We start from the raw sequence: 27,205 nt of genomic DNA on the forward strand, positions 1-27,205 counted from the left end.
ACCATTTACCATTTTCCTTCCACTTCACAATTATGAGCCACTTTATGTTGGTCTATCACATAAAATCCCAATAAAATACGTTTAAAGTTTTTGGCTGTAACATGACAAAATCTGGAAAATTTCAAGGAGTGTGAATACTTTTACAAGGCACTGTATGTGTGTGGAGGGAGGGAGAGATATCACACATATACACACACACTACCTAGCTTCTCTTCTATGTAAAGGTAAACAGGGGTTGGCGAGTTCGGATTACCATAAAATTTAATCCTGTCTTTAGAATTGGTTCACACCGCTGCGACATACAATTTATAAAATCGCACCAGAAGTCGCATTTAATGCATTTCTATGGCACTTAATGTCTCAATCTGTGCGATTTCAATTAGCGCAATTTGAAAAATAGTTCCTGCATTACTTTTCACCACTTCACTGCAATTTAACCCTCAGACTATAAGCTAAATGGCAATGAATTCGCACCTGTGTCTGTTACTTTGAAGTCAAGCTTTAAATTGGACCAAATCGCACCACTTTTAAATTGGATTTGGTGTGAACCAAGGTTTATTGTGCTAGAAGATTTTTATTATCAGTAGTAGACTAGATGTGCATACGGTCTGCACTAATAAAGGGTTACAGATCTCAAGGCTTGGGTGATATATTGCATGTTAATATACTTCTAAACCAATCTGTCCCGAAATAAGCACACTGCAAGCTTTTCTGAACAATACAAGCTGGATATAAAGTCTTGTGTATAATCCTACTCCAAAGAAACAAATTAAAAAAAGTTTTATTTATTTATTTTTTTTTTAAGTATGCTGTGTAAATTGGAACACAAACATAAAGAGAGGGTTTCTCTCATATGGAAGTAAAAGTGGATGCACACTTTAAATCTGAAAGTCAAAACACTTACTGATATATCTTCTCAAGACGTTCTCTATCTGTTTCTGTTGGAAGCGGCCTTTGATGACTAGCTGGTTGTTACCGTCTATGGAACCACTATGTAAATAAAAAAAAAGGCAGAGCTTAAGAAAAAGCAGAAGCTAGATGTTTTTACTTTTCTAACTATGTTAAAAGCACAGGGAAAATTTAATGAAATGTGTTAACACACAGCTAAAAGTGAATAATACTTTCACCTAAAAGATCTGACTGTTGTGTGACTATCACCTTTGGCACATCACGTCTGAATACCATAACATACTGAACGAAGTACAGACCTGCCATTTCTGACCTTCTGAAAATGCTGATGCCCATCTCTGGCTTCAATCATTTCAATCGCTGACCAAGGACACCCTTTCAAAACTAGAAGTCAGATTAAAAACACTCCTGACCTGCAGGCTTGTTCCAAAACAGAGACTCGAAATAGGGAAGTCACCAGATCAACTTGGCAGGCAACAAGCATTCTCAGAAAGAGAGGTCAGCAATGGAAGTCTTCATATTCTCAGCACAGGCTTCCTATAAACAGTCACAATGCATTTCACAGCTAAAGCCTCCTGACTAACTACATCTTCTTTATTAAGAGGATTCTAGGAATAGCTTGTGCTTGATCATACAGTCTCTGGCAATAGAGGATAGAGAGAAAACAGGTGGCGCACACACCTAGGGCATGATCCAAGATTTATTGTAGGAGTGAAAGAATAATAAAAACATACTCGCAGACGAAGCATGTATCTAAAAAGCATAGAAAAATGACAATGGCCACAACGGCAGGCAAGGTGTTGTCACTGTCAGTGCGGTCAAATGGCTGATGTGTTTCGGGGATGAATCCCTTTCCTCAGAGCTGATGACCAACCTCTGATGCGGATGTATGATGAATGGAAAGAGCCTTGCTGTTGATGCCTGAGTGGGATGGTGTGGGAGTGTGCTTTATGAGGCATAATTCACACTCCCACACCATCCCACTCAGGCATCAACAGCAAGGCTCTTACTTTCCATTCATCATACATCAGAGGTTGGTCATCAGCTCTGAGGAAAGGGATTTGTCCCCGAAACGCATCAACCATTTGACCACACTGACAGTGAGAACACCTTGCCTGCCGTTGTGGCCAGTCATTTTTCTATGCTTTTTAGATACATGCTTCGTCTGCGAGTATGTTTTTATTATTCTTTCACTCCTACAATAAATCTTGGATAATGCACTAGGTGTGTGCGCCACCTGTTTTCTCTCTGTCCAGTGGCTGATTTCCCCATCTGAGGAGGGCTGCACCCCTGAAGCATTTCCTTTGGTTGTCGCTGTCCTGGTACCCTTGGCTTCCCTTTTGGCTGTGCATATCCTGAGGCGCTGGAGAGTACATACAATATCTGGCAATAGAGGATTATAAAGGGGCTGACTTCAGGAGACGTTTGTCTCTACCCAAATAGTTTCCTGACCACAACTTTCCAAGATCCTGTAATAGACACCATTTCACCAATACCATAGTGTAACAAAACCGACCCAGACTGCACTTGAGTACTTCCGTTAGAATACCACTTCCCCGTCCGAACACCGACAACAGACACCATACGACACCAGTCTTGAAGTAAACCAGGAGGTAGAGTAGTTTATTTGAACACAGATACAAGATAAATACACTTAGGGGACAATCCCCCCTTCCTGCATAATGACACAGGGCGGGGCAATCTACATTTAGGAACAAGAGACCCATAGATATTCAAACTTCACACCAGTAGACAGTCCCATCAGGAGGGAGGGCTGCTGGAGACACGACCCCCCCCCTTCCCCACTAAGCTAATACACATAACATTAAACAATTCACAACCCCCCTCCACCTATTTCCTAAACATGTCTACACAGTCTGAGACAAAGCCCACACAATATTAGGACAGATCACCCTGTACTCCTAACAGGCACAGGGTGATTTACACGTAGGGATATGGGGAGCTGAGACAGGGGTCTCCCCACCTCTCCAAAGTGAGCTGGGTTCCATGGGCCCCCCACACAAAGTGACTCCCGTCACACATAGCACTGGGGATGTGACCGAGTGCATGCCAGATCCTTGAAAACCTTATTTTTAAATGAAATGGAAAAAAACAAACAAAAAAAAAAAAACACACACCACACGTACACCTGATTTCAGCATTTGCAATAAATTATGTAAATTTGCTCAAATATTTTAGTATTGGTTCACATTACACAGGTTTGTGTACTGATTCTTACTCCTTTGAGCAAATATCATGCAAGTCTTATCCAAGAATATCTAACATTTATTGAACAAAAAAAAAAGTGTCATTATAAACCAGTAAATTACAAATCAATAAAAAGCATATACATAGTCAACTTCTCACTGGTGGCTCGAGGGTACGCTAAAACACACTACTTCCAAGGTCCCCTAACTGCATAACACACAAGCTTCTCATGGAAAGGTGATGTATAGTCTCATAGTGTGCGAACACAAAACAGAATAAAGAAATAACACTTGATGACAAAGTGCTGCTTTAATTTTACTGTAAATACAACCTGTGAGCAGAGCAAATGTTTGGAGCAGTGATGAGCATACATTATGTCAGATGAGATATCAGCTGTCAGTCTCTGATTCTAAAATCAATACTATGAACGACATCATTTGAGGACTCACCTTGTACCCAATTCAGCTAATAAGAAAGCCAGAAGATGTTTTGGCTGACGATGTAATCTGTAAAAGGAACGTTGCAGAAAAGGTTGTTACAGAACACGAGGGGAGCTGTATGTCTTCAATGCAGAACAGCAGGAAAAGCTTGCCAGCGGATACTTACAGTTTGCAGATATCTGTAAAGTTCACAAAGGAGGTTTTCTTTGTTCCTACTCGGACAACCTGAGGTGGCTTCATGACAAACTTCCTCTTTTCTCCGGCTACCATGTCGGGGTTTTTCTCCCTCATGATGTTAAAGACTCGGTTAAGCAGCTATAATTGGTAGAGGTGGCAAATAGAAAAATTTAAAAAAATGCCCGTACAAAAGAAATTGTTGTCCTCTCCTCCTGAAATTGGTAGCTATCTGGCTGTCATGCAGACCTAATAGCTTCAAGTATCTGTAACCCTAAATCAGTGGTTCTCAACCTGTGGGTTGCGACCCCTTTGGGGGTCGAACGACCCTTTCACAGGGGTCCCCTAAGACCATCAGAAAACACATATTTCCGATGTGTAAAGAGCAGCTGCTGTGTCGAAAGCAGCTGCTGTGTCGAAAGCAGCTGCTGTGTCGAAAGCAGCTACTGTGTCGAAAGCAGCAGTATTGGAGGTAAAACGACACTTCATGAATTATAATTACTGGGTAAATAATTTTATGGTTGGGGATCACCACAACATGAGGAACTGTATTAAAGGGTCACGGCATTAGGAAGGTTGAGAACCACTGCCCTAAATGAATATCTGGTTTGCTTGGTAGTAAACACACTTCGCATATTTTTACCTACAGGCAAAGCTTATAAAGCTTACCTGTAGCTAAAATTAAAATCGCCTAAACGTGCACCATTTAGGAGATATTCAAGTTTTTTTTGCAGCCAGTGCATGCACTCTAAAGGAACGGCATACCCATGCCATTCCTTCAGAGCACCGTGCCATGTCCCGAAACTCCCACGCACAGGAGTGGCATCGTGGCCCAGCTAGTCAGACTGCTGAAGCTCATGAACCTGGAAGGAAGACCAGGTGAAAATGGAAGCCTCTACAGCAGTGACAGCGCGCCACTGGAGGGCTTTGTATTAAGGTAACGTTTTACATAATGTGCTAGTACGCACTGCATACTAGCACATTATGTCTTTACCTTGCAGGGGATTTTTTTTTTTTTAAATAATGGACGCAATTTACTACCGCTTTAAAAGAGATACCATTACATTGCCAATTCAGGGCACAGTGATAGTGTCTGTGCAAATGATCCCTCTGATATTTTCTTTCCCATACAGCCGGTTTTGAAGACGCCGAACGGTTCTTTTATTTTAATTCTTTGATTTTACTACGATTGCAACATGTTCACCATGTTAATGTCAACCTTTCTATGATCCATGTGATCTAATAAATACAATATTGCATTGAATTTATGTAGTGATTACTACTCCGCATGGGATTTAATTAACCACTTTGTAGGCGGTAATGCACTAGTCAACTGCCATTTTTTTCTGTGTCCCTCTGATATTTACCTTACCTACACCACCACTTAACCTCCCTAGCAGTATGATTATTTCAGATTTTTGGTGCTGAAAGCGGTACCATTTTTTTGCATGGAGATATGTATTTTTTTTTTATTGTAGGCTTGTAATTTAGGAATAACTCACTGAAATCTGTCCGAACAAGAGTCTAGTAAACATTCTGGATATGATAAAACTTGAAACACAAAATCATAAATTAAGATTTAATAATCATAAAAAATAATATAATAATAAATTTAATTAAATAATATAATCAAACCAAAAACACTGAAATTTGAAATATAGCGCCAAGTTCGCACATCGCTGAGCAAAGTCGTAGAATCGTTTTCAGTGTCTGATGACGAATTTCCCCCACAAATCATCACTCAATTCTGCAAGTGGTTCTGATTTACTATCGCTGTTCTCTAGCCGGTCTAAAACCGTTTTTGACATAAAAAAGGGATGCTTTTTGGACGCCATGGACAAGTTTCCAGGCAGAAAGAACAGTCAAAATGCAGGCAGGGCGCAGGACAAAGCACTTGGGACAAAATGTATGTGAAATGTTTTGAAACAGCAATGTTATACTATGTAATAATCATTTTTAAAAAAATAAAATTTTTTAAAAAATTTCAAATTTGCCGCTGGTTCTGGCGCCCGTACATCCCGACGTCACAGGGACCGGAACACGGAAGCCGGATGCCGGAGGAGATGGCTGGGGACGCTGCAGGGGACGCATCGCGGGAGCGAAGGACAAGGTAAGCGCTGCAGGGACTCCCTATGCAACGCCGCATGGTAAGCCCGAGTGTAGCTCGGGGTTACCGCTTTTGGTACTGACATTTTACCCCGAGCTACACTCGGAAATACCACCAGGGAGGTTAATTCCTCCACACAGTCAGCACTAGGATAACCAGTGTTGGATGGTGACTGGCCTCATCCACTCGGCCATATGACAGTTCTCCGACTTAGTGATCAGCTGCTAGACAGAGCATGGTCACATGGGAGGAGGTCATACCTTAAAGCACTGGGTATTATCAATGCCTGACATAGTGCTAGCAAGTTGAGTATCAGTGGGTGGGGGGCCTTTGCACATATCTGTCACTTACTCTGAATCAAACAATTGACATTTATTATTAATAAAATACTTTAGTCCCCCCCCCCGTCCCCCCCATCAATTGATGTAGCTCAGTGCTGTCGATTCCCTGCAGCCTTTGCAGCTACATGGTATTTCTTAGGGTTTGTTTCTTGATGACGCCAACAGTGCAATGTGCATCGCCACGACTAATTGTAGTCCACACTGGAAGCCATAATGACAAGACAACAACACAGAACTGGGAAAGGAGGAACATGGCGCTGTCAGCATATAACAAAACACCAAATAAAAACACCAGTAAATACAGTCAGTTTCACCTTAACTTGTGTCCTTTATACACTCTTTATAATATTCAAACTCACATATTGATTCCAAATACAACAGGCTTGTCTAGATGCCTGACAATGTATGTAATGTCACTTTTCCAATCCATATCAGTACTGGGCCATATCCACGCTACATGGATACAGCAAGGAAGAGTTGGCAACCCTGTCAGACTGTGTGTGCCCGCTGGGGAGACTTACCTTCTCTACTAGTCCTGGTGACCATATCATCAGAATTAAAAGTGAAAGGATATCCAACAATGTTACAAGTCACCAAAACAGGAATAGAGAAGGAATATTCCGATGGGGACACTTGTTCTGGTAACAATTGTCTATAAGTGATTTAGCTTCATTTCAGAGACATTTTCTTGCTTCTTGTGTCTGCAGGACAGGAAGCGAAAAGAAAGCCCCCAATGGAAAAAGAAAAAAAAAAATCAGACAGGAGAAAAGTAAAAATAAGACTTTGGCTTTAAATACACTAAGTATTTAAAGCCCATCTTGTTTTGTCTAGTGGTGAGCACAAAACCTACACTCACCTGATCCTTTCATCCTCCAAAAAGCGACACTCCCCCACATCCAGTGGTGGACTGTTCCTGGTCTATTCAGCCTGCTCTGGGCATGATGACATCAGAACAGTTTACTATTCAAGACTGCTGGAGCATGGGGGTGCCAGACTGGTCTTGTGCTGAGAGGATTAGGCAAGTGTATCTCGCCTCTCCTCTATCCTAGCCAAAAAGGAGCAGTTGGCTCTGAGGAAGAGATTGTGTCCTCAAAACGCATTAGCCAGTTGGTCATCCAGGGTTCCATGTTGTTTGGATCATACATCTTGTTCAGTTTGACATGCCTGTGTTATTATGTCCATTGTGAGCATGATACCCATTTTTTTTCTTTAATAAATTATTTTAAACGTTAATGCACTAGGTCAGTGCGCCCTTTTTCTGTTTCTCCATTTGTATCCAATAAAAATGAGCAGTTAACTTGTGCAGTGCAGGCACAGCCCCACTGCATGGGAAAAAACAAAATTGCCCGGAGTTCAGCCTTACAGGCGGTACACTGGTTTAATATAAATTTATACCACTCCAAATAAACTTACCTCATCATAAGTGTAATCTCTTTCTGAGCCAGCCCATGCAGGTCCAAGCGAAGAGCTAAAAGAGATTCCATCATCTTTTTTACTGTCGTCTTCTTCAAAGGCTGAAAGATACAGGACAAATCACAGTATGTACACAAACAGCATCCCCATAAATCCTGAATGTGTATAAAACTTGCTCCTTGACAAGTAGCTCTTTCTGCTTATGTGCAACAGCAACTTGGCAGAAAAAAAAAAAAAACAACTCAAGTCAAGGTTCAAGTCAAGTGTATTTACAGACATTTAATGCACACAACAAGCGTGTCACAATGACAATGTTCTTACTACACAGGACCTCTCAAGCCTTTCTGTAAGAAGAAGAAGAGTGTTTTGTATATTTGATTAAAGGTTAAGTTCACCTTTGGTAACATGTTACACCTTTATTTAGGGTGTAACGTATCAGGTTACCAAACACCTGCTTGCAGGTACATGCAGAGAGCGGACAGTCTGAGAGATTCTGGCATTGCACCCACAACCTGCTTATCCCAGGTGCAATTGCCTTATAAGCTGCAGGGCAAAAAAAAAGAAATATGCCAATTTTTTTTTTACCTACAAAAATATATGCACTTTTTTTTTTTTTTTTTTTGAAAAGGTGAACTTAGCCTTTAAATTTAAGACATAACTAAAATGAGCAGAGCTTATTTCCCCTGGTCTCAGTTCTATTTTACCCAAATCTAATAAGGCGCTTTTTTTTGTGTTAAGTATGTTTTGAACAGAGTGGAGAAGGGAAAATCTTCACTTGTTATATTACAAACTGTTGTCACTGGAGAGATCCTACTTCCTATTGTTACAGGGGCAGGAAAGTAAGATGGAACCTTCAGAGTCAGCCAACTGCCTTGATTTTGTCTTGGTCGCTGACCTGACACAAATATGAAACGAATTAAAGCGGAGTTCCAGCTGAAGAGAAAAAAAAAAAAAAGTCAGCAGCTACAAACATTGTAGCTGGTGACTCTTAAAATACAGCCACTTAACTGTCCCTCGGTCCAGCGGTGTCCTCACCACGGCTGGTTTCACCGGCTGTCTTCTCTCCCTGACACCGGCATCTTCAGTGTGGGCACCCGGCTCCGACAGCTTGCGGCTTCACAGCCGGGTGCCCACTGCGCATGCGCAAGAAGCGCTGCACTTTGTGAAAGGCCCCGTAGTCTTCTGGGACCTGTCATGTGTCCCAGAAGACTACAGGGAGACAACTCCCACTTCCTATTGCCTAGGCGATCACAGCGGACGTGAGAGCGGGTACCTGTCAAATTGGGGTACCCGCTCCCCAAAAGGTGCCAATCCTTAATGAGGAGCGGGGGACAAAAAGGCTTATAGCGGAACTTCCCCTTTTGGGTGGAGCTCCGCTTTAAGTCAGAACTCCTGATTAGTGTACTTGCTTTGGGGTCAATGATTCAGAAGGCATTCTGGAGATTAAAGTTTAGGAGGCCGCCAACTAACATTTTCAGAAGAGGATATAGCCCCTTTTTGCAAAGGTCTGCGATGTAGACATTTGCAATATAGATCTTCAGACATTTTCTCTAAAATGTACCTTCATCTTTATCATTAAACTCATCATCCTCAGGGAACTTCACATTTTTCTTTTTCTTCTTTTTTGTCAGCATTAAGTCCAGGTCATCTTCCTGGGATTCTGAGGCCTCCTGCACATCACCCTCAATCTTCAGATTCTGAGACACAAGAGACACAATTTAAAAGAACGTATTCAAATGGTCACCAGCAGGGAAAAGGATGGCAAAATATGTCTTTTCTACCTTAATGCCTTCTTCTGCTTCATCCAGGTCAAACTTTTTCGTCTTTTTCTTCTTCTTCTTCTGATTCAAAAAGTTCAAGTCATCTAGATCATCAGGAGCATCTAAGACAGAATACAGTTTCTTTATTAGGACCCCAGCATCCAAAAGGCCTCTCACATGACATTATGCTTCCACTGTGTACATTACAAATCACATATGGATCTATTGAACAATGTTTTCACCCAAGAGTCATGCAATTATAATGGAACAAAATCTATGTGGACTGTGTCTTAAAAGTAGAACTTAAGCAGAAATCCGGGAAATTTTTTGTTGCCCATGCAGTGGGACTATGCCGGCACTGCACAAGTTAAGTGCTCGTTTTGTTCTAGGGAAGAGGATACTGAAGATATACTTACCTGATCAGCCGATCCTCTCTGCACAAGATCTGTCCTTTCAGGTCCTGCCCTCCTGTGGTCCAGCGGTCTTGAAAATAGACTGTTCCTGATGTCAGCACTCTCAATGCGCACGCCACAGACAGGAACAATCCACCGCTGGACCGTGGGGGAGCACGCAGTTCTCCGTAGGATCGGTGGGTCAAGTGATGAGTATGAATTTAGTCCTCACTCCTAGAAAGAATAAGCTACTGATCCATGCAGTGGGGACAGCCCCACTGCATGGTGAAAAAAAATTAGTTCTGGTTTAAGGAAAAACCTTTTTTTTGGTTTTGGACAGATCAGAGAGGGATTAGAACACCTGTTAGGTTTTTTTTTTCTACCTCTGCCCACATTAGGGAGATTCACCCTGTTTGACTTGTTAACCATTAATCAAAAGTAAAAGAAAATCCCCAAAACTGTAATAGAGAGGGAAATCTTCCGATGGGGACACTAGTTCTGGTGACCTGGGAAGGCCCCAATGGATTCAGTATTTGTAGGCATTTCCTCTCATTACCTGTTTGCTTATGGGATAAGAAGTGAAGGGAAATCTCCCTAGGTGGGACAGAAAAACGGACAAAGTTAAAACCCTCCATTTCTCAACCCCCCCAAAAAAAAGTTTTGCATATAGTTCTACTTCTCAAATATTAGAGAGACCATGACACTAAATTAAAAAAAATGCATGTAAAAGAACAGAAAAAAAAAATAAGTATTTTATGTTTGCAGCATTTTATCTTTTCATCACAAGACCTCCTTCTCTCTAGTTCCCTGGTCTCCTCCCATGCCCGCCTCCAGGACTTCTCCAGGGTGTCACCCATCCTCTGCCCCAACCCATCAGATCACCTACTCTCCTCTCCTTTAGGCGCACCCTGAAAACCCATCTCTTCAGGGAAGCCTACCCCACCCCCTGATAACTTGCCGACCTCCTCCACTCTTCCTACCACCCCATCCCCCACAGCTATCTCCTCCTGTGCCACCATCCCCCCCTCCTAGATTGTAAGCTGGAAAGAGCAGGGCCCTCGATCCCCTCATGTCTTGCATTGTATTGGTATTGTTCTGTCACATGTTCTGTCCCCCTTTGTAATGTACAGCGCTGAGCGAATTATTGGCGCTTTATAAATACTGTATAATAATAATAATGTAAATTATTTTTTTTTTATGCACTTGCAATGTGCCTTTGAACCTACTAAAAACGTACTACTTCAGAATGAGTAAATTCTGTAGGATAACTCCCTTGTTACACAACAATTTTTCGGGAATGTGTAATTACTCCTTACATAACCTTTTCAGTAGCAGTCAAGGGAGGAGTGAATTTAGGATGTAACATGTTCCCCAAGCACACCCCCCCTCCTTACCTTGAGCCACCCCTTGTAAGAATGTTCGGGGATTCCTCTCCCCTGTAGCCATGACACATTTAGAAATCGCCATTTGAGATCTGTGAATGAATAAACTACAAGTCCTTCCACCGTGGCATACAGACTAGAAGTGCACCGATTACTGCAATCCTAGTCCATTGACACCTAACTGAAAGCCCATACAGAGGTACGGGCAGAAAGCTGGAGTGTCTGCAGGAGCTTGACATCGCATCCACGTTCCACTGATCGCAGGTGCAATGCTTTGCAGGCTACTATGAGAAAAAATAAATAAATGCACACTCTTTTCCCTGTAAAAAATATGTGCATTTAATGTTTTTTCCTTGAATGTGAACTTAGAATGTATTGCTTGGTGAAAGAGAAGATCCCTGCTAGCTATCAAAGCTGCCGATCAGTGAGGGGCAGGGGTCGGTGCTTTCATAACATGTTACACCCTGAATATGGGTGTAACATGTAAAGAAAAATAAAATTATCCTTTAAGAAAGATCTGTATACTTAACTATTTTTAATCCACTCCAGTCACATGATCTGGCTCCTCTCCATCAGACAGTGGCAGCTACAGAGGAGAAGGAGTGCCAACAATGTACGGACCATAGGAGTCTATGGGTAATGTCAGATCCTCCTCACACAGGTTAGTCAGCATTGGTCAATATATAAATGACCTCCTTAACTCAACTCCTACCAAAAAGTCACACTTTCTCCCTAGAAAGTACAATATAATACATATACCTTTTTGTGATGAACCACATAAATTCCCAAAACCATATGAAAATTAAATCAAATAAACCATAAAGTGTGCAATTCAATTTCAGTCTCAAATGTGTCCAATAAAAAGTTTCAGATGTGTCCAATAAAACCCAAAATCCAGATTTTCCACTTCAATCCTCTGGGAGTATTCATATGCATAGGCTATATCATGAAATCGGATTCTTCTCATTCCTTTGCTTCAGGGGTATTCCTCCAAAGTCCTCATAGAAGAAGACTCTTAGACAGATCTCACAAATGTAGGGACAAATTTATTCATAACTTGCATTTAAAATAGGAACTTCCAGTTCAATGGCTCTGTAATGGCTCTGCAAACATTTGGCTGAAAACCATGTGTAAACAACCAACAAAATGGCCACGGCGACACTTCCGGTTAGCGTGCGTGCGTCTTGACGTCACATCCCAACGCGTTTCGTCACTTCTGGACTTCATCTGAAGGGATCCCTTCAGATGAAGTCCGGAAGTGACGAAACGCGTTATAGGATGTAACGTCAAGACGCACGCACGCCGAAAGTGTCGCCGTGGCCATTTTGTTGGTTGTTTACACATTGTTTTCAGCCAAATGTTTGCAGAGCCATTACAGAGCCATTGAACAGGAAGTTCCTATTTTAAATGTAAGTTATGAATAAATTTGTCCCTACATTTGTGAGATCTGTCTAAGAGTCTTCCTACTTCTATGAGGACTTTGGAGGAGTACCCCTGAAGCGAAGGAATGAGAAGAATCCGATTTCATGATATAGCCTATGCATATGAATACTCCCAGAAGATTGAAGTGGAAAATCTGGATTTTGGGTTTTATTGGACACATCTGAAACTTTTTATTGGACACATTTGAGACTGAAATTGAATTGGACACTTTATGGTTTATTTGATTTAATTTAATTTTCATATGGTTTTGGGAATTTATGTGGTTCATCACAAAAAGGTATATGTATTATAGTCAGCATTGGTGTTTGGGATGGGATTCTACTTGAAGTTTATAGTTATTCTTGCAATGACTGGTTGGCCTCCTGTTATTCACTCAGCTCACTCAAAGACTTTGTTTTTAATGTTTAGATATACTAACACCAGTCACTGTGGCCAGAGACTTCACACACATCCCAGATATAATTGCATTGACTAAGAAAATGCAAACTCTACCAACAAATAAGTGAACTGCCAGAAAACAAAAACAGTGACCAACAAAGGAAGCAATCCAAGATTACACCACACCTTTCTTCCTAAATGACTCATCGTCTGCATCCGCATCTTTGTCCTCCACTGGTTCTGGTTCTGCCTCTTTCATTTCAGGAACCTGGGTCTCCTCCACCTGCTGTTCTCCCTCTTCATCCAACATAAAGGGCTTCTTCTTCTTCTTTTTCTTCTTGGTCATTGTAGGGTCGAAAATCATCTAGAAGGATAGAAAAGGTATTTTATTTCCACCCATCGGATTTTAGGACACAATCTCCATTCAATACCAACGGTGTAAAAGTCTAGGCTCCACATGCAACCGGAAGGTGGAGTTCTATGCAAATTCTTTGTGAAGCATATTCTTCTCTGCAGCTTTGCTGAAAACAAATGAATGGGGAAACCCTGCCCTCAAATAGAGATGGCAAGAAGGTGCTGTGTTTTCTAGGGATGCACCGAAATTTTGGTGGCTGAAACATTTCGGCCAATGGTTGAAATGGAAAAAAGCACCAATACAGGTGCCGAAAAAACCCCGCCCCTCGGTAGTTCTCAGCCTTACCTGAGAAACCATCGAATGATCCCAGTGCTGGGCATAGAGATGAGTGAAGGAAAAATGGCCTCCACTCATCTCTATGCCCTTGGAGGAACGGAGCGAAGTCACTTCCGATTCCGGCCATTTTTTTTTTTAAAGCACTAGATGCTTTTTTTTGATCCAATGCTTTACATTACAGAGGAGAGATGTGGGGACTTATTGACCCCACAATTCTCCATAAAGAGGACCTGTCACTAATTATTTCTATCACAAGAGATCCATGCATTTCTTGTGATAAGAAGAAAAGTGATTAAAAATGTTTTTAAAAAGGGACAGTGCTAAAAAAATAAATTAAAAAAAAATAAAACAAAAGTTTAAAGTGCCCCCGTCCCCCCGTAGTGCATTTTTAATATTCGTTTTTGCCACCAGAATTTTAATTTCAGTGCACCACTAGTGTTTTCTGTTTAAAAACACAGCATTCTTTTCAAACTGCTTGTTAGGGATCCCCGTCCCCATTACAAAAATCAATAAAAATTAAAAAACCCACATGGTTTATAAAACTAACAAAAAAATAAAAACTGTATTACCAAGTATGTAACTTTAATAAAAGGGGCCTTTACATGCAGTGGACATAAAACCTTGTGCCCCATACATATCTTATATTGGAGTTTGCAGACATCTAAATAATATAGGCAAATACCGTAGCTCCTTGTCAACTCACAGCAAAATAATGAGAGGAAAGTGATGCAAGAGAAAGAAAATCAAGAATGCTGTCACTCAAGAGGATGAGGCAACCAACAGAAAGGATCTGGAAACTTCTATTAAAACTCCACTGAATCATACATGACTAACGAAGAGTTTTAAAATGATCCTGTAATCTTACGAAGTAAAGCTCCTGCCCAAAGATGGTCATACACAGATCAAATTATCATCGGTTTCCGGCTGAACTTCGAGTTGTGGTTGGCCCTGCTAGCATGAACCAGCTTGATACACTTTGATCTAAGGAATAAAGATGGCCAGAAAATTGTTGGCTGCACAGCAACAGCAGCCAATCGCTCGACAGCACCGGCTGTCTGATAACCAGCGGTGCACCGAAACGAAAACAGACAAAATGCAAACTGCATTGGTGTGAATCAAGCATGAAATTCAATGAAAATGTGTTGCGTTTTTGACCTGCTCAGCAACAAATTGTCCAAACCCCCTTAAAAACCCATCAAAAGACATGTCAAAAACATGCATGCAAAAACACAAAACACACTGCAAAACAAACTGCATTGGTGTGAACCAGGCTTGTAATGCATTGGAAATGCATAAAAAAGGCACACGTTGTGTTTTTGATGCGTTTTGTTTTTTTAATCTGCTCAGCAACAAGTTGACCAAAAAACAAAATGAAAAAAAAAAAAAAAAAACCACACAAAATGCATCCATAAATGCATAAAATATGCACTACAAAACAGACAAAATGCAAACCGCACCACATTCCTGTACAAATCACATGCGATGACATTTTGTATGGCTCTAATTGCACCGCACAAAAAACGTGCAGGACCCTTTTTTGGTTCGCACTAGAATCGGATCGCATGGGTATTCACACCTATGCGATCAGATTCTGCACATCACACCGCATTTAGCGGACCGCTTTTGGGGTGTTAACTGAACATACACACCCGCATCGGTTCGCATGAACAGGGTGCGAGTCTGATCCGCTGTGGAATTCGCACTGAAAACGCTGTGAACCAGGGCTGAAAAACCATCAAAAACAAAAAAACTTCGTTTTGCTGTGTTTTTGTTGTTGTTTTTTTTTTTTTGCATGACCTATGCACACCCTAAACGTGGCAAAATCACGTGTTTTCAATGGCCATTATCTGCACCATTTTTCCTGTCGGCAAAATGCCAAAAACACTATTTTCAGCCAATACATTTCAGCCGCTGATATATTGGTGCATCCCTAGCAGTAATAAAGTGTTTTGGTTTTATTCCCAAAAAAAAAAAACACTACAGAAATATTGTGTGAAATAGAAAAATGTAAATGCTCACTATTTTGTTCCCTTGGGCCTCTGCTTAAAAAAAATAAATATTTTGGGGGTTCGGAGTCATTTTCTAGCAAGAAAATGCAGATTTTTACATGTCAGAATTGACCTGGTAGACAAGTGGTTTAGCTGAAACAGACAAGGATCACAATGATAAAGAAGCTGCATACTCAGTAAATCACTGAATCAGCAGCTGAAAGTGCTTAACCACCTCTCGCCCAGCCGTTGTATATAAACGGCCGGACGGTGGCAGTGCAGGGTCAGGTGACCGTTTATAAATGGCCTCTCGCGTGCAGCACCCCGATCCGGTGCCCGCTGTGTCCTCCGGACACAGTGAAACACAGATTGTCGGATGGGACCTCTGTACGAGGTCCTGATCATGTGATCCCTGATTGGCCAATCAGTGATCGCATGCAGAGTAGTAAGCAAGATGTCATTTGTGACATCATTGCTTACTACGTGTGAAATCTGTGGATGATCAGAGGTCACATGGTACAAGACTATTCACAACAGCCTTGTACCATGTGACAAGCTGTGACCAATCACAGCTCACTCAGTAGTTCTCAATGGCTGCAGGAATGCAGCTAGAGTGAAGGAGAAATTATTGCTTTTACGGCCTTTATGGGTGTAAAAAAAAAAAATCATCACCCCCCTACAAGTAGTACAGTGTCACTGTACTGCTAGGGTGACAGTATGTAAAAAAAAAATAAAAATATAAAACAATTTTAAAAAAAGGTAATAAAAAAAAATGTTTAAAAATTATAATTTTTGGTTATAAACTAATTTGGGTTATTTTTCTTTCACTAAAAATATAACGGAATACATTTTGGCCAAGATTTATGATGAAATACTATTTATTTGCAATATTTTATAAGAAAAACACTTTTTTTCTAAATTTTTGGACTTTTTAATTTACATAGCAAAAAAAAATAAAAATCCCAGCGGTGAATAAATACCACCAAAATAAAGCTTTATCGGTCTCAAAAAAATGGTAAAAAATTCATATGGGTACAGTGTTGCATGACGGCACAATTGTCAAAGTGTGATAGCACTGAAAGCTGAAAATTGCCCTGGACAGGAATGGGGTAAGTGTCCGGACTGGAAGTGGTTAAAAAAATATATATATTTGGGGGTTCGGAGTCATTTTCTAGCAAGAAAATGCAGATTTTCACGTCAGAATTGACCTGGTAGACAAGTGGTTAAAACTGAAACCGACAAGGATCAAAATGATAAAGAAGCTGCAGACTCAGTAAGTCACTGAATCAGCCGCTGAAAGTGCTTAAAAACGGAGAGTTTATATACCTCCTAGATTGTCAGCTCCAAGGAGCAGGGCCCTCGAACTCCTTGTGTATCACATTGTATTGTTATTGTACTGTCGCATGTTCGGTCTCCCATTGTAATGTACAGCGCTGAGTGAACTGTTGGCGCTATATAAATACTGTATAATAATATATCAGTTTAAGAAAGTGATGGGACTTGGTGCTATAGATGGTGTAGCAGATCTCTCCCATGCTTGCATTTTTCTGGGAGACATCTGCCAGTCCATGGCTATTCTACCAGGCTGGTCAGCAAGTTTAACTTCCATGTCACCCTTTCATAACCCAGCTGAGTCAGGGACAGCGTTGTCTGCTGAACAGTATGGCTGGATGTGGAAGAATCGGCAATTACAGCAGACATCGGCTCAAAACAGATAAAAGCTCAGTGACTGTGGAGGATAAACTTTGACAGATAATGTTGAAGACCGATGTTCCGAGCTATTGGCACATGTGCTTTAGTCCTTTTGACAGACATTTTTTTTTTGCACACATGTTGAAGTGCACATTCATTATAGATTTTCTGAAAACAGACGCTGTAAAATAAAATGGCACAGCTGCGATTTTTTTTTGTATGACATAAGATATCGGCGTCATTGGTTTTATCAAATCTGTATCTTCAGGAGAAATTCAATCAAAGGAATCTTAGTGCACTCAGATGTAATGTAATACCCAATTTCCGGGTCAAATATAAAAGATGCGGTTGTATGTTTTGAGTGAATCGATGCCAGACTTATCAAGCCTTAAAAATGTGCAAACAAGAAAAACAGAGAAAAGATAATCAGCGCAAACACTACCATCAGTTGACCGAACTGATTATAAAAAGTCCATTGGATACAAATAGGAAGGTCCATGGAGCACTTTGGGCAAGCTTCATAAAGTATTGTAGCAGAACGCTGTGTGATGAGAAAGAAAAAGAAGCGCTTCTAAGTGCAGCAGAACCACTTTAATAAATATCAAATGTGGGAACACTCACATGTAACAGTAGTAAAACAGACATATGTTGGGTAAATATCCAAGAGAGTTAAGGAACCGGCTGTGTTCCAGTATCGGACATCCGCGTCTGCGCCCAGGAGTAGCGTGGTGACAGGAGGAAGAAGCCGGCCGGCATGTGTAACCTCACTTAGATGGCATCTGGAACGCACATTGAGGCGTGACGTCGGCGTGATGACGTCAGCAACCAGCATGCATAGTGACATTTCAGAGCATGCGATAACCTCTATGGGCGGAAGCACACTCCTTTGTCAAGCTGAACAGTTTAGAGTTACACAGGAGGTCTGCTGCTATTGCTCTGATGGTCACAGTGATATCTCTTGTGTGGTGCAATCACTGTTTACATATGCATGCAGGACCAGCGAGCGTTCGCCTTTTGCGCACGAGCACAGGGACGCGTAAAAATGTTTTCTTTTTTTTAGTTTTTTTTAATCAGTTCCTCTGTATTGCTATCACAAGATGTGAACAACATTCTTTGTGATTGCATGGGCCATGACAGGTCCTCTTTATTTCCCTATGAGACATCAGATCTTTTCCTTTGGCCTCCTAAGCAGCAAGTCAAACACAGAGATCGGATTTGAGCTGCTGCTCAACAAGCAAGTAAACAAAAAAAACCCCACAAAACCGGAAGTGACAAAATACTCATCATCACTTCCAGTTTCTCTTGCAGCATCCTATGAAGTCACCCTTGCATGATGCAGGGAGTAGAATTATGTCTCCCTACACTGTGTGCATCAATAGAAACACACAGGATGCCAAGGCACTTCCCAGCTCCACACCCTTCTCCAAGCTAACAGACTGGCTAGAAGATGCACTGTCCATTTTCAACTCTTTCCTGTCAAAAGTTCAGGAAAGCTGCACTGAGAAAGCAGGAGCCAGCAGTATAGAAAGCTGTAAACTGTAATTGCTTGGATAAAAAAAAAAATTTCGGCCAAACACTGTAGCTGCTGAATTTTTAAAAACAGACACTCACCTGTCCCTCGATCTCAAGGTGTCCTCCCTGCAGTCCGTTTCACCAGCCGCCCTATGTTCCCAGAGCCAACACCTTCAGTGTGGGCACCAGGCTGTGGCAGCTTGTGGCTTCACAGAAAGTTGCCCACTGGGCATGTGCAAGTAGCCAGTGGTGTATTTAGGTTTTGTGCTGCCCTACGCAACACAAAAATCGTTTGCCCCCATGGACACCGACCAACACCCCCCCCTTTCCTGCTCCCGTGCGGAGAGCCTGACATTGACCAACAACACCCCTGCACCCCCACCCGGGAGAGCCTTCCAGTACCCCCGCCTTCCCCGGCGATAAAAAGACACTCATCTTCACAGCTCCACACATCCCTGGGAATGAGAGCCAGGCTCTACATAAACTATCAAGCATCCCACAGCCTCTCTCGGATCCCACCTGGTTCCCATGGTGCACTTGTCCCTTCTTCTGGGGGGAGGTGCTGCCCCCCCCCTGAAAACTGCTGCCCTAGGCAAGTGCCTTGTTTGCCTTGTGGTAAATACACCCCTGCAAGTAACGCTGCGCTTTCTGAATGGTCCCGTAGTCTTCTGGGACCAATCACGTGTCCCAGAAGACTAGAGGGAGGACAACTTCCGCTTCCAATCACCTAGGTGATCGCAGAGGAAGTAGGTGCCTGTCAATTTCAGATACCTGCTCCCCCTACTCCCCAAACTTTAAGGAAGGGTTAGACCCTCTGTTTTTCTTGCTATGTCCCCTCTGGCTAGATTTACCCCATTTGTACTGGTGACCACTGTCACTAAGAAAGAGGAAATCCGAGATTTTAGGACTGCCACCAGAACAAAAGGTAAGATGAAATCTTCCAGTGAGGATGCTCGGTCTAAAGGGAAATTCCTCTAACTTCCTTTTGCATCTCTGTAACAGAAAATGAAGAGAAATTTCCCCCAAGAAGACACAGATTGAAGAGGGGAGAAGATAGGTATGTTTCATTTTGCAGGTGAAGCTTTTCTTTGGATTGTGTATATAATCAGTTTCCTTGGGGTGAATGTAAATGAAGCAAATCCCGGCAATCCATGTACAATCCATGTTTTATCCCTTAGAAATATTCCAGGTATGGATATTCTCACACACAGGGCTTAGACAAAAAAATGGAAATCCTGCGTGATTTACAGGTGTGGAAGTGATGACATGTTTTGCATTAAAAATGAAAGTGCTTCTACTGTGTGATGAGACAACTAGCTAACAAGTGCGAGGCCTCATTTTCACTACGTGCCCTGCTAGTAATACGGAGTCATGTCAGAGCTTGCTGAGCTTCACAGACGACAAATTGTTGGTGGCCACCAAGCTGGTTCCTCTGTGGCTGAAGCTGGCGGTTTATTTGCCGTGTTGTGAGGTACAGCATCCAAGGGTATGACGGCATATACAGTTTCTGGGAAAACATCATCTGACAGGCATAAGCACAGTCGACATGGTCAACTGACCGAAAGAGAGAAAAGGACATTGCGCAGGATTGTGACCCGGAATAAGGCAACAACTGCTGCAAAAGTGACTGCAGAGCTCAATATCAGTCCCGTGAAGACTGAGATTGAGTTCTGCAGTCACTTTTGCAGCCGTTTTCTTATTCCGGGTCACAATCCCGCGTAATGTCTTTTTGTCTCTTTCGGTCAGTTGACCATGATGACCGTGTTTATGCTTGTAGGACAACCTTTTCTTGGAACTGTATATGTCGTCATACCTTTGATACTGAACCTCGTGAAAAACGGCTAATTGGCAACTTCAGTCACAGAGGAACCAGCTAAGCTGCACCAACAATCTGCCCTCTCTGAAGAGGAGTAATGCTCGCTGTTACGGCACACGCTTATAGGGGTTAAGACTGCTGGTGAGGAGACATAACTCCTCCACACTGCCGAACTAACAGCTCTCAAGAGTGATCCACCATAGATCGCTCTTCAGAGGGCTACCACATGTGTGAATGAGCCCTGAGATGTGCACAGAGCAGCAGCCCATCCATCCAGAATTCAGTCTTCCATACAGTATGAGAGAAGATTGGGGGCTTTGGCTGATTTCCTCTAAAGCTGGCCACACACCATACAATCCCATTGTACAATCTCCTCCAGAGCTCCCAAAACTATGCAGCATGAAGGCAAACCTGAACAGTCCATACAAGGAGTATTCAATCAGAGCCTCATACTACACCGCTGCTGGGAGACGGGAAGCAGATCGTACAATCGGATTGTACAGTGTGGTGAGCCCAGCTACAGGTCTATCAGTAGATGGGATCACATGACCCGGAGAGGTCCCCACCAATGAGGGCACCACCCAGGATCTCCGCCATGCCGTAGGCCCCAGGCCTCCCCTCTACAGCCGGCGCACATGTCCCGGCACCTCGTGTACTCACTTCCGCCCTCACTCACCTCGTCTCCAGACATGTTTCCGGCAAGTCTCGGCGCCGCTCCCCGACTGCTCTGTGTACAAACCGAGGATACCGTGTGAGCCTTCCTATCTCCAACACCCGGCGTGACCACTTCCCCCGGTCTACTCCGTTGTTACATCAGCTCCAGCCGCTCACACGCTTCTGCGCCTGCGCACAACACTCTGCAGCGCCACCAGCACGGCCGCCACTGCGTTCACGTAATTCAGCGTGCGTCCGCGCACTGCACCATGGGTGATGTAGTCTAGCAGCAGAGCCCTGCTTTCCTCATGTATGCTAAGGAAGTCTATATTTTAAACATTATTATTATTTTGTTATTTATTTGTGTGTATTTTATTTATTAGTTTATTATTTATTTGTGTGTATTTTATTTATTAGTTTATTATTTATTTGTGTGTATTTTATTATTATTTATTTGTCTGTATTTTATTTATTTGTTTATTATTATTTATTTGTATTTTATTTATCTGTTTATTATTATTTATTTGTGTGTATTTTATTTATTTGTTTATTATTATTTATTTGTCTGTATTTGATTTATTTGTTTATTGTTATTTATTTGTGTGTATTTTATTATTATTTATTTGTATTTTATTTATTTGTTTATTATTATTTATTTGTCTGTATTTTTTTATTATTTATTTGTCTGTATTTTATTTATTTGTTTATTATTATTTATTTGTTTGTATTTTATTATTTATTTGTATTTTATTTGTTTGTTTATTATTATTTATTTGTCTGTATTTTATTATTATTTATTTGTGTGTATTTTATTTATTTGTTTATTATTATTTATTGGTGTGTATTTTATTATTATGTATTTGTCTGTATTTTATTTATTTGTTTATTATTATTTATTTGTGTATATTTTATTATTGTTTATTTGTGTGTATTGTATTTATTATTATTAATATTATTATTATTATAATACAGGATTTATGTAGCACCAACAGTTTTCGGAGCACTTTACAATGTGAGGGCAGACAGTACAATTCAGTTACAGTTGAATACAGGAGGAATCAATCTAAAAGGGGAGAGTCATGTGGATGGTTTTATAAGTTAAGTTAGTATTTTGAATTTTATTTGTTGGGCGAGTGGAAACCAGTGGAGGGATTGACAGAGAGGGGTAGCAGACACTGAACGGTTGGTAAGGTGGATGAGCCTGGCAGCAGTATTCATGATGGACTGGAGGGGGGATAACCTATGTAAAGGTAAGCCAATGAGGAGGAGTTGCAGTAGTTGAGGGGAGAGATAACCAGGGAGTGAATTAGAAGCTTTGTGTTATCATTGGTTAGGAAGGGGAGATTTTGGAGATGTTGCGGAGGTTGAGACGACAAGCTTTGGAAAGTGATTGGATGTGGGGCTGAAAGGAGAGTTCAGAGTCCAGGATTACACCTATTATGCTGGCATGCCAGGACGGGTTGATGGTTGTGCCATTGATCTTGACAGAGAAGTCAGGGGAAGGAGCACATGGGGGAGGAAATATTAGGAGCTCAGTTTTGAATAGATAGAGCTTGAGGAAGAGGTGTGACATCCAGGCTGACATCACTGTTAGTAGATTAGTGATGCGTGAGGAGACTGATTATGTGAGCTGAGGGGTAGAGAGAGAGATTTGGGTGTCTTCAGCATAGAAATGATATTGAAAGCCATGGGAGCCTATCATCTGACCCAGGGAGGAGGTGTAGATTGAGAATAGGAGAGGTCCAACAACAGAACCTTGGGGTTCAGAAAAAGGAAGAGGAGATGAAGAAGTAGAATTGTAAGTGACACTGAAGGTGCGGTGAGATAGGTAGGATGAGAACCAACTAAGAGTACAGTCACAGATACCAAGGGAGTATTATTATTAGTATTATTATTATACAGTGTTTATATAGCGCCAAAAGGTTTGCTCAGTAAAACAATACACGAGGGGTTCGAGGGCCCTGCTCTTTCGAGCTTACAATCTAGGAGGGAGGGGGTAGAGGTACAGGAGGAAGTGGCAGTGGGAGATGGAGTGGTAGGAGGAGTGGAGGAGAACGGCTGTTAGGTGAGGGTGGGGTAGGCTTCCCCGAAGAGATGGGTTTTCAGGGTGCGCCGGAAGGTGAGGAGGGTAGATGAAGAGTAAAGTTTTTTGAGGAAAAGGGGGGTGGTCAGCCATATCAAAGGCAGCTGAGAGGTCCAGAAGTAGGAGTACAGAATAGTGTTCATTGGTTTTCGCTGTTAGTAAATTTATATGTGTATATGTTATTTAATATTATTTATTTGTGTATATTTAATTTTATTAATATTATTTTTTTGTGTATATTTCATTTTATTATTATTATTTATTTGTGTATATTTCAATTATTATTATTACTTACTTGTGTGAACTGTATTTATTATTATTTATTTGCCTATATTTTGTTAATTTATTATTATCTGTTTGTGTGGATTTTATTATTATTTATTTGTCTGCATTTTATTTATTATTATTTATTTATGTGTATTGTATTTATTATTATTTTTATTTGTGTGGATTTTATTTATTATTAATTGATTATTATTTTGTGTATATTTTGTATGATTATTTATTTGTGTGTATTGTATTTATTATTATTATTATTATTATACAGGATTCATATGGCACAAACAGTTTGCACAGTGCTTTACAATATAAAGGGGGACAGTACAATTACAATTCAGTTCAATACAGAAGGAATAGGAGGGCCCTGCTCATCGATCTTACAATCTAAAGGAAGGCGGAGGTGATGCATAAGGTAATAACTGCAGGGGATGATCTGATGGAGGTGACTCAAGTACAGTTCTTAGGTGGAGGTGGGGTAGGTATCCCTGAAGAAATTAGTTTTCGAGGATTGCCTAAAGTAGGGAGTTCCAGAGGATGGAAGAGGCTCTGGAGAAGTCCTGGAGGCAAGCATGGGAGGAGGTAACAAGGGAACTGGAGAGCAGGAGGTCTTGGGAGGAGCAGAGAGGACAACTTGGGTGATATATGCAGATGAGGTTGCTGATGTAGCTGGGGGTGATGCTGTGAATGGCCTTGTACGTTATGGTTAGAATTTTGAATTTTATACGTTGGGTTAGTGGAAGCCAGTGAAGAGATTGGCAGAGAGGGGCAGCAGTCATGGATCAGTTAGCAAGGTGTATGAGTCTAGCAGCAGCATTTGTAATAGACTGAAGGGGGATAGCCTGTGTAGTGGTAGGCCAGTGAGGAGGGAGTTGCAGTAGTCAAGGCAGGAAATAACCAATAAGTGATTAACCTGTTTTGTGGTGTCGTTAGTCAGGAAGGGGCACATTTTGGAAATGTAGACATTGAGGCAGCAAGATTTAGTGAATGGATGTGGGGGCTGAATGAGAGGTAAAAGTCTAGGATTACAGCTAGCACCCTGACATATGTGGAGGGACAAAGTGGTTGTGACATTGATCTCAATGGTAAAAACATGGGGAGAGGATCTTGGAGGAGGAAATACTACAAGCTCAGTTTTAGAAAGACTGAGTTTGAGGAAGTGGTATGACATCCATATGTTAGGAAATTGAGGAGGTAAGTTGAGTCAAGGGATATATCTCGGTGTCATCAGCATAGAGGTGATATTGGAAGCCATGTAAGGTTATCAACTAAACCAGGGAAGAGGTATAGAGAGAGAAGAGGAGGGGCCCAAGAACGGAGCCTTGGGGTACCCCAACAGGAAGAGGAACAGGGAAGATGATATTGTATGTGATACTGAAAGTGCGCTGAGATAAGTAGGAGGAGAACCAAGAAAAAGCAGAGTCACGGAGGCCAAGAAAGTGGAGTTTGTTAGGGAGGAGAGGGTGGTCAACTGTGTCAAAGGCAGTAGAAGGGTCTAAGAGTAACGGTATGGAGTAGTGGCCATTGGTTTTAGCAGTTAGGAGGTCATTGGTGAGTTTTAATAGGGCAGTTTCAGTGGAATGTTGTGTGCAAAAGTCGGACTGTAGAGGATCGAGAAGGCTGTTGTCAGTGAGGTAGCAACTCATACGGTTGTGGACAAGGCTTTCAAGAAGTTTGGAGGCAAACGGGAGCAGAGAGATGGGTCTTAAGTTATTCAAACAGGTGGGGTCCAGTGAGGGTTTTTAAGTATGGGGGTAACCAGTGCATGTTTGAGCAGGGAGGGAAAGGTGCCAGACGAGAGGTTAAAGATGTGGGTTAGAGAGTTTAGGATGGAGCAGGAAGGCAGTCATAGTAAATGTGAGGAGACAGGGTACAGGGGACAAGTGGTGAGATGGGCAGCAGAAAGGAGTTTGGCAACTTCCTCAGTTTCTTATTATTTATTTGTGTGTATTTTATTTTCTATTATTATTATTTATTTATTTGTGTATATTTTATTTTTTATTATTATTTATTTGTGTATATTTTATTTGTTATTATTATTCTTTATTTGTGTATTTCTTGTTTTATTACTTGTCTGTGTACGTATTTATTTAAGTATTTGTGAATCTAGGGGAGATTCAAATCCATGTTTCTCTCTTACCCTTTAAAAGTGTTTGTGAACGTTCAGATTATAGGAGTGCACACAGATCAAATTAGCATGGTGTGCAAGAACTTAAAGTAGACAAAACATTTTCTTTTTCATTTTGTATAGAGTGGGTTATAATTCCTGGATGTCACCAGAACTAGTGACCCCATTGGAAGATTTCCCCTTTATTCCTGTTCTGATTTTTTTTTTTTTTTTTAAGTCCGCAAACGTGCAACTATAACGAAAACCCGTAAGTGTTCACAAAAAAGTGCAAGTGCAAAACACCACACAAAAAGTGCACTTAAGGGTGTGCTTTGTCCTACCCCCGAAGGGGTTGGACCGTTACCCTGATCCCCCGGGGCACAAAGCTCCTGACAGGGACAAGGTTCCCATTTGGTCCTCCTGGCCAAAAGGCCTGGTGGACCACCGTTCCTTATGTCCAGCCGAAGCCGGACATCCAGTACTAGGCCAGGGGGTTCTCCCGAAGAGAAAACCCCCAAGGGACAGGGGAGGAAGGAACCGTATGGCCACACATCCTCCCCCTAGACTTCAGGGCAGGCCCGAGGACCCACACCCTCCATCCTGTGAAAAAACACACACAAAAGTAAAAAGTGACAAACGTGGGGTGAAGGAAAAATAAATAAATAAATAATTAAATAAATCTATAAAAATAATAAAAAGTGTCGTGCCCAAATTGTGCACTGACCAGACCCTGAGGCCTGTAGCAAAAAAATTGCCCAGAACTTGACCAAAAGGCCCGGTCCTAGAGGCGCAGTGCAAAAAGTATTTAAACTCGGTGACCATGTGCTCATTCACAACGTGGGGTCCCACACCCAAGTGCTACTCAGAGCACCCCTGAGGCAACTACTCAGGGGGCACCTAGTTTGCGGACTCTCTGCCTTCCCAGCCCCTGGCCAGACCAAGGTAGATCCGTCCAAATCAGGAGGTACTGGGTCTTTCCAGTCTTCCCAGAGGAATTACTCCCAAGGCCCCAGAACGAATCATGGCGCTCCCTGGTTTCTGTCCCTCCGGTACTAGCCTTCCGGACCCCCATCATACCAGTAAGGGTACTATACAACAACCATCCCCGCAAAGCTAGAATGGTCGGGAGCACCCCCACTGGACACTGATAAGAACAGATACTACACTTGATCTTAGCCAAAAGGCCGAGAAGCGATACTTACACTTTACAGTGCTATTACAGACAATTGAACTGTGCCCAGATCCTCAGTTTGTACTTGCTGCTTCTCCATTTATTCCTGTTCTGATGTCAACCCAAAATGTGTGATTTTCTTTCACTCTGGGTGATAACTGTTAACAGGACAAATAGAGGGTGAATTTCCCTAATGGAGACACAGATGGCAATAAAAACCTTCTAATCCCTTCCCATTCTGTCCAAAACTAAAAAAAAAAAAAGTTTT

At 41.7% G+C, this 27,205-nt stretch overlaps 1 protein-coding gene and 1 pseudogene across 1 annotated transcript in view; both read right to left on the reverse strand.

The window, feature by feature from the left end:
* Positions 1-21,501, reverse strand: part of EIF2S2 (eukaryotic translation initiation factor 2 subunit beta) — a 27,555-nt gene extending 6,054 nt beyond the window's left edge. Inside the window, exons 1-8 of the mRNA XM_089680986.1 lie at positions 21,323-21,501; positions 13,134-13,311; positions 9,374-9,474; positions 9,154-9,289; positions 7,593-7,693; positions 3,724-3,872; positions 3,567-3,623; positions 905-990 (exon numbers count right to left, since the gene is read on the reverse strand). Coding sequence (XP_089537112.1) covers positions 905-990; positions 3,567-3,623; positions 3,724-3,872; positions 7,593-7,693; positions 9,154-9,289; positions 9,374-9,474; positions 13,134-13,311; positions 21,323-21,337 — 823 coding nt within the window. The 5' untranslated portion in view covers positions 21,338-21,501. The remainder of the gene's footprint in view (positions 1-904; positions 991-3,566; positions 3,624-3,723; positions 3,873-7,592; positions 7,694-9,153; positions 9,290-9,373; positions 9,475-13,133; positions 13,312-21,322) is intronic.
* Positions 21,502-26,846: 5,345 nt separating this feature from the next.
* LOC149459507 (U2 spliceosomal RNA) lies at positions 26,847-26,962 on the reverse strand (annotated as a pseudogene).
* Between the last annotated feature and the right edge of the window lie 243 nt (positions 26,963-27,205).

This window comes from Staurois parvus, unplaced genomic scaffold, assembly GCF_062004578.1.
Source record: "Staurois parvus isolate SC_StPar_1 unplaced genomic scaffold, SC_StPar_1.0 ptg000255l, whole genome shotgun sequence".
In the NCBI taxonomy this organism is placed as follows: domain Eukaryota; kingdom Metazoa; phylum Chordata; class Amphibia; order Anura; family Ranidae; genus Staurois; species Staurois parvus.